The 12,876-nt window shown below is 33.0% G+C and overlaps 1 protein-coding gene and 1 pseudogene across 1 annotated transcript; one reads left to right on the top strand and one right to left on the bottom strand.

Moving 5' to 3' along the window:
* Nucleotides 1-1,982: 1,982 nt before the first annotated feature.
* Nucleotides 1,983-9,149, top strand: LOC132190819 (disease resistance protein RUN1-like). The gene is made up of 5 exons (XM_088510708.1): nucleotides 1,983-2,555; nucleotides 4,739-5,840; nucleotides 6,173-6,448; nucleotides 6,562-7,488; nucleotides 8,517-9,149. The coding sequence occupies exons 1-5, from the start codon at nucleotides 2,032-2,034 to the stop codon at nucleotides 9,147-9,149; spliced, it is 3,462 nt and encodes a 1,153-aa protein (XP_088366834.1). The 5' UTR covers nucleotides 1,983-2,031.
* Nucleotides 9,150-11,818: 2,669 nt separating this feature from the next.
* LOC132190776 (blue copper protein 1b-like) lies at nucleotides 11,819-12,876 on the bottom strand (annotated as a pseudogene).

The raw sequence follows: 12,876 nt of genomic DNA on the forward strand, positions 1-12,876 counted from the left end.
TTTAGAAAAAATTTCAGTTTGAGTTGGAAAATCTTGCTTCCCAAACAAGGGCTTCAAATTTCTCTAGTATTCCTTTCTTCATTCAACAATTGGCATCTTCTGGTTCAAGAGTTCCAGTAAATTTGTTCCATTGAACTTTCAAACTTCAAGCATTCAACTCTTTAACGGGTCCATTCAACTGTTTCTTATAAAAATTGAGCTATGTAATTAAATTTTTATATTTAAATTTAGATTGTTCTTTTAAATCAATTTTTTTAATATTTATATTGCTATTCTTGATAGTTGTTTTTGTATTTAATTATTTATGAATATATATTTTTTGCATATTTTAACGGTATAAAATATATAATTGTAGATATATGAGATTATAGAGAAAAATAACGATTTTATTGAGCTCCAACTAAATTTTTATAATTTTTTTAATACTCTTAATTATTTTTGTTCAACTTTATTTTTGTATTCATCAAAAAAATTGTGCCCCCATTGAATGGACATCTTGGCTCCGCCACGTCTTGGCTATTTGAAGTCAATCTTGGCTCTTGATACAAAAGTTTGCACTAATTTCTACCTCTAATTTTGATTTTCCTACCACGACCAATTTGAACCATGAATCAACCATGAAAATGACCACATTAAACATCACAATCAGGCCAACTCACAAAAAAGAGACACGCATGATGGCTTTTTGTTTGGCTGCAGAGAAAATGTGGGAGATAGACGAATCACTTGGTTCTTGGTCAAGCTTTTCTATGATGCTAGCATTCATTTTTCAAAATCATTCGAATATCAATCATACATACTAGAGTCTCATTTCACTGAGTTGATAAGGTTGATGGGCACTGCTACGTACATTAGCCCAATAAAATACATATGAGATGAAATATAATATGTAGCATTACTCTCCACCAATTACTCTTTGGCCATCATTGTAAGGATTCTCGTTTGTTTTGACATATAAATATTGAAAATCCACGTAAGAATATTTAAGATCGTGGTTAAACTTTAAATCATTATAACTCGAATCTTATGATAAAATTTGGTGTTAGTTTGTTAAAGTTAGACGAAAATTAAATAAATTATTCCTTTAAATGACAAAGGGTTAAAAAAAAAAAAAAAAATGCACAATGTAACCCTTAAGAGTATGCCTCTGGGCCGAACCACCCCAAATTCTCTTGTCTCATTTTTTTTCTCTTACTTTCACTACTTTTCCCTCAATTTATATTTCATTACAAGTTACTACACTTGCAATGGAGAAAGATGAAGAAGCATTTATGGAAGTGCAAAATGGCGAAGAAAATGTAATATATCCACAAGTTAGAATTGTGATGGTGGTGGAGGAAGAATTGATGGAAGTGCTAATTGGCAAAGAAAATGTAATCCAATTTCAACGCTTCATTTGTGAATTAAGATTACGGGAAACAATATTAGCCATTAGATAAGAGAATGGTGAGATTGACTTTAGGTGTGAGTGTCCAATCACATGACTTTCTTATAAGAAAGGATTTATATATGTGTGCTTTGAAAAAATGCAATAAAGGAATTGAAAGTGTTTGTCTTTTCTCTAACATCTATCACGGGAACAAATTTATGACTTTCTTATCATCTTTGAATTCAAATTGCTTAGAAGAAAAGTAAGAGAATTGAAAGAGCTTCCTTCTTTTTCTTTGAAGTTTCTTTCAACTTTTTGTGTCCAAATCAACCATTATTAGTGTAATTTATTGTTCCAATTTGAACACGGGAACAACTACACAAAAAGTCGTTCCCGTGTTGAGATTGGATCAATAATAGTGATGTGTTAGGGGATAATCACATCATAACAGCCGTGGTTATCCCCACACCATATTTAACTATTTAAAGGGATGCCTATCTATAAATAGTTAAGGGGATGGAGGATGAAGTCCATTCAGCTTTCTTTTAACTATTTCTCTTCGTTTTCCTCTTGGATTTCCACCCTTTTATCCTTCCAAACACTTTTATTCATTTTACTTCAAATAAATTATCAAGTTAAATCAAGTCTTTGGGAGTTGAGCCATGGCTATCAGAACAGCGAGATCTCCTGAAGCCATCTTCTCTTCATCTTCTTCCCCTCATTCCAACTGGATCTATGACGTTTTCTTGTGTTTCAGAGGCGAAGACACGCGCAAAAACTTCACCGACCACCTCTACTTTGCTTTGAGAGATGCTGGAATCAAAATCTTTAAAGATGACAATGAGCTCCGAAGAGGACAGTACCTTGCATCCGAATTGATACGGGCAATCCAAGGATCTAGAATCTCTATCATCGTTTTCTCAAGGAACTATGCAGCTTCGAGGTGGTGCATGGAGGAACTTGTGGAAATTATGGAGTGTCGAAGAACTTTGAAGCAACTGGTTCTACCTATATTCTATGATGTTGAGCCCTCTGATGTGAGAAACCAGATGGGTAGTTTTGCAGAAGCATTCGCGAAACATGAAGAGCATTACTTGTTGGACATGGACAAAGTTCTCAAGTGGAGAAGAGCTTTGTGTGAGGCTGCTAATTTGTCAGGGTGGGATCTAAGAAAAACTGCAGACGGGTAAGTTTGTATAAGTAATAGTTTTGTCTTTCACCTACTATATATTAGTACATTTATAGTATCACATTGCAATATGTTTTCTATATATACATATATTATAATATGCACATTTGTTCTTTTTTTTTAAAAAAAAAAAATCTAACATAGTCAAAGTATATATATATATGATTATTGTTTTTAGCAATGAAATCAAACAAAAAAAAAATTGATAGAATATAAAGTAAAATAAAATAAGAACAAGAAAGTACGAGAAAAATGAGAAAGAGATAAGCAAAGAGTTTTGAGGTGGTTCCACCCTAAAAACGTACTTCTATTGTTTATAATGTCTAATATATATATATATATATGGTTAAATTCACTTTACCCCCTGAAGTTTCAGGGGTTTTTCAATTCGAACCCCAATATTTAAAAATTGGCAATGTACCCCCCTAATGTCTAAAAAATTTTCAATTCAGATCTTTCGTTACTAATTTCTATCTAATTGGACGGAAATCATCCCACGTGCGTCTCACGTGGGATTTTGATGCCCTCTATTCCAATTTTGCCCTCATTAAAACCTATGAAATTACGTAATTACGTAATTTCATAGGTTTTAATGAGGGTAATTACGTAATTTCATAGTTTTTAATGAGGGCAAATTTGGAATAGAGGGCATCAAAATCCCACGTGAGACGCACGTGGGATGATTTTTGTCGAATTAGACAAAAATTAGTAACGGAGGGTTTAAATTGAAAATTTTTGAAACATTGGAGGGGTACATTGCCAATTTTTAAACATTGGGGTTCGAATTGAAAAACCCTTGAAACTTCAAGGGGGTAGAGTGAATTTTCGCCATATATATATATAAGCCAAATAACTTTTTAGAGGTAGTCCAAAATTACGACATGTGGTATGAACCGATTTTTTTAAACCGGTTTTTGAAAGGCATAATTAAAAAAAAAAAAAAAGGGGAAAACTTCACTTTAAACCCCGGAACTACCACCCCTTTGACATGCCCCCCTCAAACTTTAAAACCTCTCATTTTAGACCCCTAAACTTTCAATTTCTATCACTTTGGACATCTCCATTAGATTTTAAACGTTAAAGTTAGACAATGATGTTTATACCTTGACTTTTTTATAAAATTCCAAATTCATCCTTAATTTAAATTAAATTTTTTTTTTAAAAAAAAAATTATTAAAAAAAATCTCAAGGTGACCCATGGTTGGGCCACCTTGTAACCTTTTTTTTTTCAATTTTTTCTTTTCATTTTTTTCATAAAAAGAAAATTGAAGGGTAATTTTGTCTTTTTAAGGGTTTTAACGGCAAAAATTGACGGAGGGGATCCAAAGTAATAGAAATTGAAAGTTTAGGGGTCCAAAGTGAGGAGTTTTGAAGTTTGAAGAAAGCATATCAAAATGGGTGGTAGTTTAAGGGTACAAAGTGAAGTTTCTCCTATATATATATATATATATATATATATATATAACTTGATAATTGCCCAAATAAAAGAAGGTTGTCGAGAGTAAATAAGTCTACAAGAAGAAGAGTTAGTTAAGAAAGTTGTGGCCAGAATTACTCACAAGGTAATATAGTGTTATGGCTAAGCCAACTCTTGTGCTCATCTCAAGTATTACTTCAACTTGAATGATAGTTGTAGTTTGTTATTACCTTTAGAGGCATTGATAGAATTCAAATCATGGTGGAAATTTATTGATGTGATTTGATATTCCATCAAATCATGTGGGAGAAAAAGCCTAGTTGACTTGGTTTATTTTGACCTACCTTTTGCATACATATAGGCCACCTTTTAGTTTTTGAGACAGAAAGAGTGGAAATAACTAGAGAAAATGAAGAAAACCCTTTGCAACTACGATATAAAAAATCTTACTTTGCCAACTGCACTATAGGTTTGAAAAGAACAAAACACTATTCTTTGTCATGGAATTAAAAGCAAGGGTAATTTTTTTGGTCCGTGTGAGAGAGGTTTTGAGTCTATTGGATTTTGGGTTAACATAATTCTATGGTATAAAAATTTAGTTTCTTCAAACTTTGACCCATTAGTATGGTAAATGCTAATGAGTTAAGGATAATGGCCAAAACTAATATGTTCTAAGTTTTTACATATTCGCGTATATGAAACTTATATTTCAATTCTCTCTTGTATAATGTGACTCTACCTAACTTCTTAAAATAATTTCCAGGCATGAAGCAAAGTTTATTAGGAAAATTGTTGAAGAGATTTCAAGAGAACTGAACAACACACACTTGTTTATAGCACTCTACCCAGTTGGAGTAGATTCTCATGTTCAAGACATAACTTTTGGGTTAAATGTTGGAGCTAACGATATTCGCATGCTAGGAATCTTGGGAATGGGCGGAATTGGCAAAACAACCATTGCTAAAGCCATTTATAACCAATTTTTTCATGGATTTGAAGGTAAAAGTTTTCTTGCAAATGTTAGGGAAACTTCCAAGGAACCTAGGGGTCAGGTTCATCTCCAAGAACAACTCCTTTTTGACATCTTGAAGACAAGCGAGATAAAGATAAGTAGTGTTGATAGAGGAATCAATATGATTAAAGAAAGACTTTGCAATAAAGCAGTACTTGTGATACTTGATGATGTAGACCAAATGGAGCAATTGAATGCCATTTGTAGAAGGCGTGAATGGTTTGGTTTGGGAAGTAGAATTATTATAACAACAAGAGATGAGCATTTGCTAAAGGAGATAGAAGTGGATAGTGTATATAGAGTTACATCAATGAATGATATTGACTCTCTTGAGCTCTTTAGTTGGCATGCCTTTAGGAATAGTTATCCTATTGAAGATTATACTGATTTGTCAAGAAGTGTCGTTGCTTACTGTGGAGGGTTGCCACTAGCACTTGAAGTTTTGGGCTCATTCCTTTTCTCTAGGAGCATGCTAGAATGGAAAAGTGCATTAGATAAATTGAAGGGGATTCCTCATGAGCAAATTCAAAATAAACTTAGAATAAGTTTTGATGGACTAAGCGACAATACTGAAAAGGATATATTCCTTGACATATCATGTTTCTTCATAGGAAAGGATATAGACTATGTTGTAAAAATATTGGATGGCTGTGGTTTTTTTGCAAAGATTGGAATTAGTGTCCTCATTCAGCGGTGTCTTCTTAAAGTTGGTGAGACAAACGAGTTTACAATGCACGATTTGTTGCGAGACATGGGAAGAGAAATCGTTCGTGAAAAACACCCCAACGAACCTGGGAAATGGAGTAGATTATGGCTGCATGAGGATGCATTTGATATATTGACAAAGCACGAGGTAATAAGAACTTTCTCAATTGAAAACATTGAAAGAAAAAAAAAAAAAAAAAAAAAGAAGCATTTTTTTTCTTTCCAAGATATATTTTATTCGGGAAGCAAATGCGTACTAATTCACACTGATCATATGCCTTGAAAGTGTAATCCATATATTTCTTATTTGAAAATAGGAACATTTTTTTTTTCTTTCCTAACATCATTCTATTGTTTTTGTAGTTGCAAACATGATTACATTATATTAAGCAAAGTGTAATAAATGAAATGATTAATAAGAAAGATTATGTGATAAGTTTGGATAATCACTTGTCTTATGCAATTCTTGTGTTTTTACAGGGAACAAATGCAGTTGAAGGACTTGCTTTAGAATTGACAAGTCTAAGTAAGATGAATTTCAATTCAAAAGCATTTATTAAGATGCAGAGACTAAGATTACTCCAACTTGATCACGTACGACTCACTGGAGACTATAAATATCTTTCCAAAGAATTAAGGTGGCTCTGTTGGCATGGATTCCCTCTAAAGTTTATTCCAAATGACTTTTATCCAAGAAACATAGTTGTGATTGACTTGCAATATAGCAATCTCAAAAAAGCTTGGGAAAGTCCCAAGGTAAAATAATCAATGATTTATTTATTTATTTATTATTATTATTATTTTTATGTTCTAGGCTCTAATATTACGCTTTCCTTCCTTTTTCATTGGTTGTTTTCTCATTTGTTTAGCAGTTGCTTGAGAAGATGAAAATTCTAAATCTCAGTCACTCTCATTATCTAAGCCAAACCCCTGACTTTTCAAAACTCCCAAATCTAGAGCAATTAATACTTGAAGATTGTACGAGTTTGCTTGAGGTTCACCACTCCATTGGAGATCTTAGTAATCTTGTTTTGGTGAATTTGAAAGATTGCAAATGCCTTAAAAGTTTGCCAAGGAGTTTCTATAAGTTGAAGTCTCTAGAAACTCTCATTCTTTCTGGGTGTTCTAAAATGCACAATTTAGGTGACAACTTGGGGGAGATGGAATCATTGACAACTCTTCTTGCAGACAGAACTGCTATAAGACAAGTGCCTTTTAGTATAGTGCAACTTAAGAATCTCAAATATTTATCTCTATGTGGGTGTAAAGGATCATCGTCTAAGTCATTGCCATCACTCTTTTGGTCTTGGATATCACCAAGGAAAAGTCCTAAGTCAATCAATCTACTGCCTGCTGCACTACAAGGCCTGAACTCACTAACACACTTATGTCTCTGGGATTGCAATTTATCGGATGACGGAATTCCTACAGATCTTTGGAATTTATGTTCTCTTAAAATTTTAGATTTACGATGCAATAGTTTTGAAAGCCTATCAACAAGCCTAGGTGGTCTTGCGAAGCTTGAAAATCTCAAATTGGGTCACTGTAGAAAGCTTAAATCAATTCCGGATTTACCAGCAAGTTTGATTTTTTTAGATGCAAAACACTGCACTGCACTGGAAAGAATGCCTGATCTATCAAAGCTCTCAAATATGAATGGTTTGCACCTTTCTAACTGTCACAAATTAGTCGAAATTCCAGGTTTGGATAAGCGTTCAAATCCTATTGTGTCTGTTAACATGGAAGGGTGCATGAATGTGACACATACTTTTAAGCAAAGCTTCCTACGGCTACAGGTACATGTTTCTCTCTCTCTCTCTCTCTCTCTCTCTTAATTTTTAGGAGAAACTTTACTTTAGACCCCTGAATTATCGCGCATTTTGACAAGCCCCCAAAATTTCAAAACCTCTGAATTTGAACCCCTCCGTCAGATTTTAAACGTAAAAAGTGAGGCAATGGCGTTTATACCCATGATTTTTTTATAAAATTCCAAATTTATCCTTAATTTCAAATTAAATTTGTTTTTTTTTAAAAATTATTATAAAAAAAAAAAATCACAAGGCGACCCACGGTTTGGCCACCTTATGAAGCTTTTTTTTTTCTTTTTTTTAATAAAAAGAAAATTGAAGGGTAAATTTGTCCTTTTAGGGGTTTTAACGGCAAAAATTAACAGAGGGGATAAATTGCATCAAATTGAAAGTTCGAGGGATGAAATTGAGAGATTTTAAAGTTTGGGGGCTTGCCAAAATGCGCGGTAATTCAAGGGTTTAAAGTGAAGTTTTCCATAATTTTTAACTAAAATAGAATAAGGGGAGAAAACATTTTTACCCCCTTGAGCTATTCACCCATTTGCACTTTGACCTCAAATGTTTAAAAAGTGACACTTGACCCCCCAAACTTCCAAATTGTTGTAAGTCGACCATTTTGACTTTTTTTTTCCCAAAATGCCCCCATCCCAAATTAAAAAAAAAAAAATTAAAAAATGAAAAAAAAAAAAATTAAGGGGTGGCCGGCCACCCCAGTTGGGCCTAGGGGTGGCTTCGACCACCCGAGACTAGACACTCCTTAATTTAATTTAATTTAATTTAATTTTTTTTATTAACTTGGGATAGGGGCATTTTGGGAAGAAAAAAGTCAAAATGGTCGAATTGCAACAATTTGGAAGTTTTTGGGGGTGGGGGGGAGGGGTCAAGTGTCACTTTTTAAATATTGGAGGTCAATGTGTGGAGGAGGATTTCAACTTAAGACCTCTGTTATGATGCCATGTTATCTCGTACCACTTAGTTAATACTTTAACATACATCATCCTCTGCTGTTGTAATAGGAATGGGTTATGCATGGAGTTGGTAGAGTGTTTGGCATTATCCTCCCCGGCAATCAAATCCCCGATTGGTTCACGTATCAGAGTGAGGGACCCTCGTTATATTTTAAAGTACCTACTGTTGATCCCATATTGAAGGAGTTTGGTCTATGTGTTGTCTTTGCATCACGTGTTCAAGTAGTATCTTCATATAAATCTAGCGTGTCATATATCAACCATACCAAGAATAGTGTTCTGACTAATTTGGCAAGAACTGATGGCCCATTCCCTCCTGGAGATCACCTAATTCTAGGCAATCTTGTTCTTACCAATGATTTTGAGGGTGGTGATGAAGTAGAGGTTCTTGTAGATTGGGGGCCTGAAACCATTGTGAAGAAAATAGGGGTCCATCTAGTATATGAAAGGGTTGTAGATGGAAAAGATGAGGATCATGCCATTGTTGTCAGTGATGATGAGGATGACAATAACAATATAGAAAACAGATGCTCCTCTAAGAGAAAAATGAGATCTCCAAATATGATTGATGATTCACAAAATTTGATGAAAGAGAAAAAGCTCAAAAAGCTGGCTACAGAGGAAAACGATTATTCTTTTTACACTCTTGAGACGAGATCTCAAAAGTTTCAACTTGAGTAGTTGTAATATATATATATATATATATATATATATATATATATATATATATATATATATATATATTCTTGTCTCACATGTATTGTATAATTATTGAAATATGTCATGCTTCCAAGTGATTGTCAATGCAAGTTTCCTCTACAGTCTCCATATGCCATCCATCATGCTAACTTAGAAAATAATCTATGTATGTTACAAGCCACAATAAGTAAATCCTAACATAGAGGTGTCAAAATTACCAAAATATTCTTCATCATTTTTTTTTAAAGAAAAAAATGCAAAAAGAAAAAAAAATGCAAAAAGCAGGCATTGGTCAAGATTCATTGTATTTGATAATTTCTTATTAGTATAGTTTCTGATAAGTCACAAGTGTAAAGAGTAGGTAGTCCTTAAAAGGTAGCTCAATTGGCTAGAGATCACGCCTCATGAAGCGGAGGTCACTAGTTCGAATCTCATTTCTCATTTTCCCTCCTTCCCTTTTGTGACTGTGTAAAAAAAATAAATAAAAATAAGTTTACTCTATCTTTTAACTTCAAAAAAAAAAAAAAAAGGGTAACTATGTATTTTTATTTTCCAACTGTACATATCATTTGTAATGATTTCTCTATATATTGAATACACTTCAAAAGGATCAATTATCCTGGCCAAATCCGGTAATTTTATGTACCATTTTTTTTATCCTCTAAAGTTGTAGCATGGTTTCTCTAAAAAAAAAAAAAAAAAAAAAAAAACTAATTTCTATGCATCACATGCTATGGAGGACCATGCTACATCAACTTTGAAATGATAAAAACGAGATAAAAAGATGATGTATAACATTATTCGACCAAATCTCTCTTGTTCATCATTTCTTACTCTATCTAAACTCCTCATACAATTCCTGAAACTATATATGAAAGCCATTCCCAACGAAAAAACAAAAAAACACTATTGAGAAGCATATTAGGAAATAATAAGCTATATATATAAACTTTGGATCACACTACAACTTAATGACGCCTATCTTGTCTTCAAGGAGTAGCTTAATCTGCTGGATATTGCGTTTCATGAAGCAGAAGTCACTAGATTGAATCACCTTCTCCTTTCCCTTTCCTTGTTTGGACATTTAAAAAGCTAAATAAAAAATTGACACCTATCCAATTTCTTTTCTAACAATCCCATTCGGTTTTAGCAAACGAGTGCACAAGAAATTCCATACAACTTATAAGTTGGCAGTTTTAATTATATTCTGGAGATAGTACAATTTGTATTCCCATATTAAAAAGCAGAGATCATTATGGCCATAGGATTGTCGTTTTGATCATTGTTTGTTGCTTGTAGTAGAAAATTAGAAGAACTATCTTTAACACGCATGATGGATGTGTCATGAATACTGAATATTTAATAATTGAAAAACCTCTTCCTATCAGCTTAAGCTTTTGGGATAGCTGATAATTTAACATGGTATCAGAGCAAAGGTCCTGTGATCAAATCTTGTGTTAGAATATATTATTTCCTTTGTTAGAATATTTTATATTTCCGTTATTTAATTTGTAATGTAAGGTTTATTTCTTTCCTTACGTATTTTAGGGTTTAATTTGGGTTTCTTGGTCACTACTCATTGTCTCTCTATAAATAGAGAGTTATGTAATATTAATTGATACAGTGAATGTACAAGATGTAGCCCATATATCTCTCTCCGCTTCCGCTCACTTTTCTTTCTCTTTCATATTTTAGTATTTTATATTCTATATATATTTCAACATGGTATCAAAGCTATATATATTTCAACATCTTGACTCCATCAAATCATCCTCTATTTTAATTAAATATTTCACAATGATTAAACGATTAAATTTATATCTACTTACCAGCTTAAGTTTTGGGATAACTGATAATTTATCTCTTCCCAATTTGCTAGCATGTGATTAGAATCTTCATGCAGGTGGCCAAAGTTTATCTTCATGCTGGTGAACAATTAGGTTATTCAAATTTAATTGAAATTTATATAGTACAAGAGACGAAGGTTGTGGGGTCCACTTGTCTCGAGTAGTGAATCCTAGTCTACACTCGAGGTTGAAATAATTTTAGAAGTCATTCTTGTGTCCCTCTTGTGTCGCTTTATGAATGAGGTGGCTTTAAAATCACCATTTGATTAAATTTAATAATGATCAATCACAAGCCCAACAGTGATTTTAGAAGCCATATCATTTTCAAAGTGACTAAACAAAAAGAATATAAGAGTAACTTCTAGCATTACTCCTCGAGTTTGCTCAAAGCAGGCGAGCTCTATAGCCTCCTCTAAAATTTGGAAAGCAAAATTATAGTGGATCCTCATCTTTTAAATAAAGCCTAAAAGCACAGACTTGTACATATTAGCATTATTGTCCTATAAACAATCAAATTATGTTTGAGTTGATAAAATGCCAAAACTTCTATTAAAAGCCATTTCCACCCCCTCTTTATAATGTTAAATTGCCTAAACCCCACCTGTTGTTTGCAAGATAATTTAACAAATATGCTCGAATATAGTATTTGGTACAAATATAGAGCACAAATGGGTTATATTTCAGAACACACATACTACTATAAATCAAAAAATTCAGATCCAATACAATGCAAACAACTAATGAATTCAATACACTCCTCAAAAATGAAAGGAGAATTTTAACTATAGTACTATTGATCTAACTTTAAACCATGATCATGGCAAGGATGCCAAAAACAACCATCATTCACCCATAATATATAGGTTTAACGCATTCCTTGGCTACTGAAACAGGAGAAGGTGCTGGAGACACTGTCTGAGGAAGCACTGTTATGGCAAGTTTTTGGTTTCTATTCTCACAATGTTTGGCATTACCACAAATATACCATTTTCTTCCCGAGGTTACTAGTGTAATCATATCATTTCCACTAATCAGGGCCTCAATTCCCAATGGTGCCACACATTGTTGGAAGTCAGTTCCATTGACTTTAAGAACATTATGAACTCCCTCTTGATACTTGAAAACTGCACCAAAAAGTTAATTCTTCCATCATCAATCAAACTTAAAATAAATACATTTACAATTTTTTTTTTTTTTTTTTTGAAAACTCAATAAGAAACAAAAATGATCCACTAGCAACCCCTTAAAAACAAGATAGCTTCAAAGTCGAGTAATGTTTTGTATCAAAATCCGAATGAACATGATTTTCCTTTAAAAAAATTGGAGTAATGCTATGGGAGTGGTTCCCTGTCCACTTTTTGTAAAGGAAAAAACTTTCTATTCGGATAAGATATAATCAATACTTTAACGTTCATCCTTACGTGTAGTCTCAAACTTCATTTTAATAGGTGAGACGCAACACCTAAAATATTTAATTAAATTGGAGTGAATTGACGGAATCAAAGTTCGGACTCATGACCTATGGCTCTGTTATCATGTTAAATCGCCACTTATTCTAAAAGTTTAAGCTGATAGGAATATGCAAATTTAATCAATACTTTGTTAAAGTATTGATTTGAAAACAAACATGGGCAAATAAAACTAAAAAATTATATAAAAAAAATATGGTAAGTACAAAAAGTTTATAGAGTTAATTTACCAAGAGTGTCACCGACATGAAACTCCTTTCCTTGAGCCCAAGCTTGGTAGTCAAAGTTAATGGTCCAACCCTTGTCATCACCAACCACAAATTCTGTGGCCAAAATTGAAAGGACAAGAATTGCTATGATTGCAAGGATGAAGATATATTGGGAAGATGCCAT

Source organism: Corylus avellana, chromosome 9 (assembly GCF_965113065.1).
Source record: "Corylus avellana chromosome 9, dhCorAvel1.hap1.2, whole genome shotgun sequence".
NCBI lineage: Eukaryota > Viridiplantae > Streptophyta > Magnoliopsida > Fagales > Betulaceae > Corylus > Corylus avellana.

Coding starts and splice junctions, on each gene's coding strand:
- LOC132190819 (XM_088510708.1), top strand. CDS start 2,032: ATGGCTATCAGAACAGCGAGATCTCCTGAAGCCATCTTCTCTTCATCT. Junction 5,841..6,172: donor ATATATTGACAAAGCACGAG/GTAATAAGAACT, acceptor GTGTTTTTACAG/GGAACAAATGCAGTTGAAGG. Junction 7,489..8,516: donor AAAGCTTCCTACGGCTACAG/GTACATGTTTCT, acceptor CTGTTGTAATAG/GAATGGGTTATGCATGGAGT.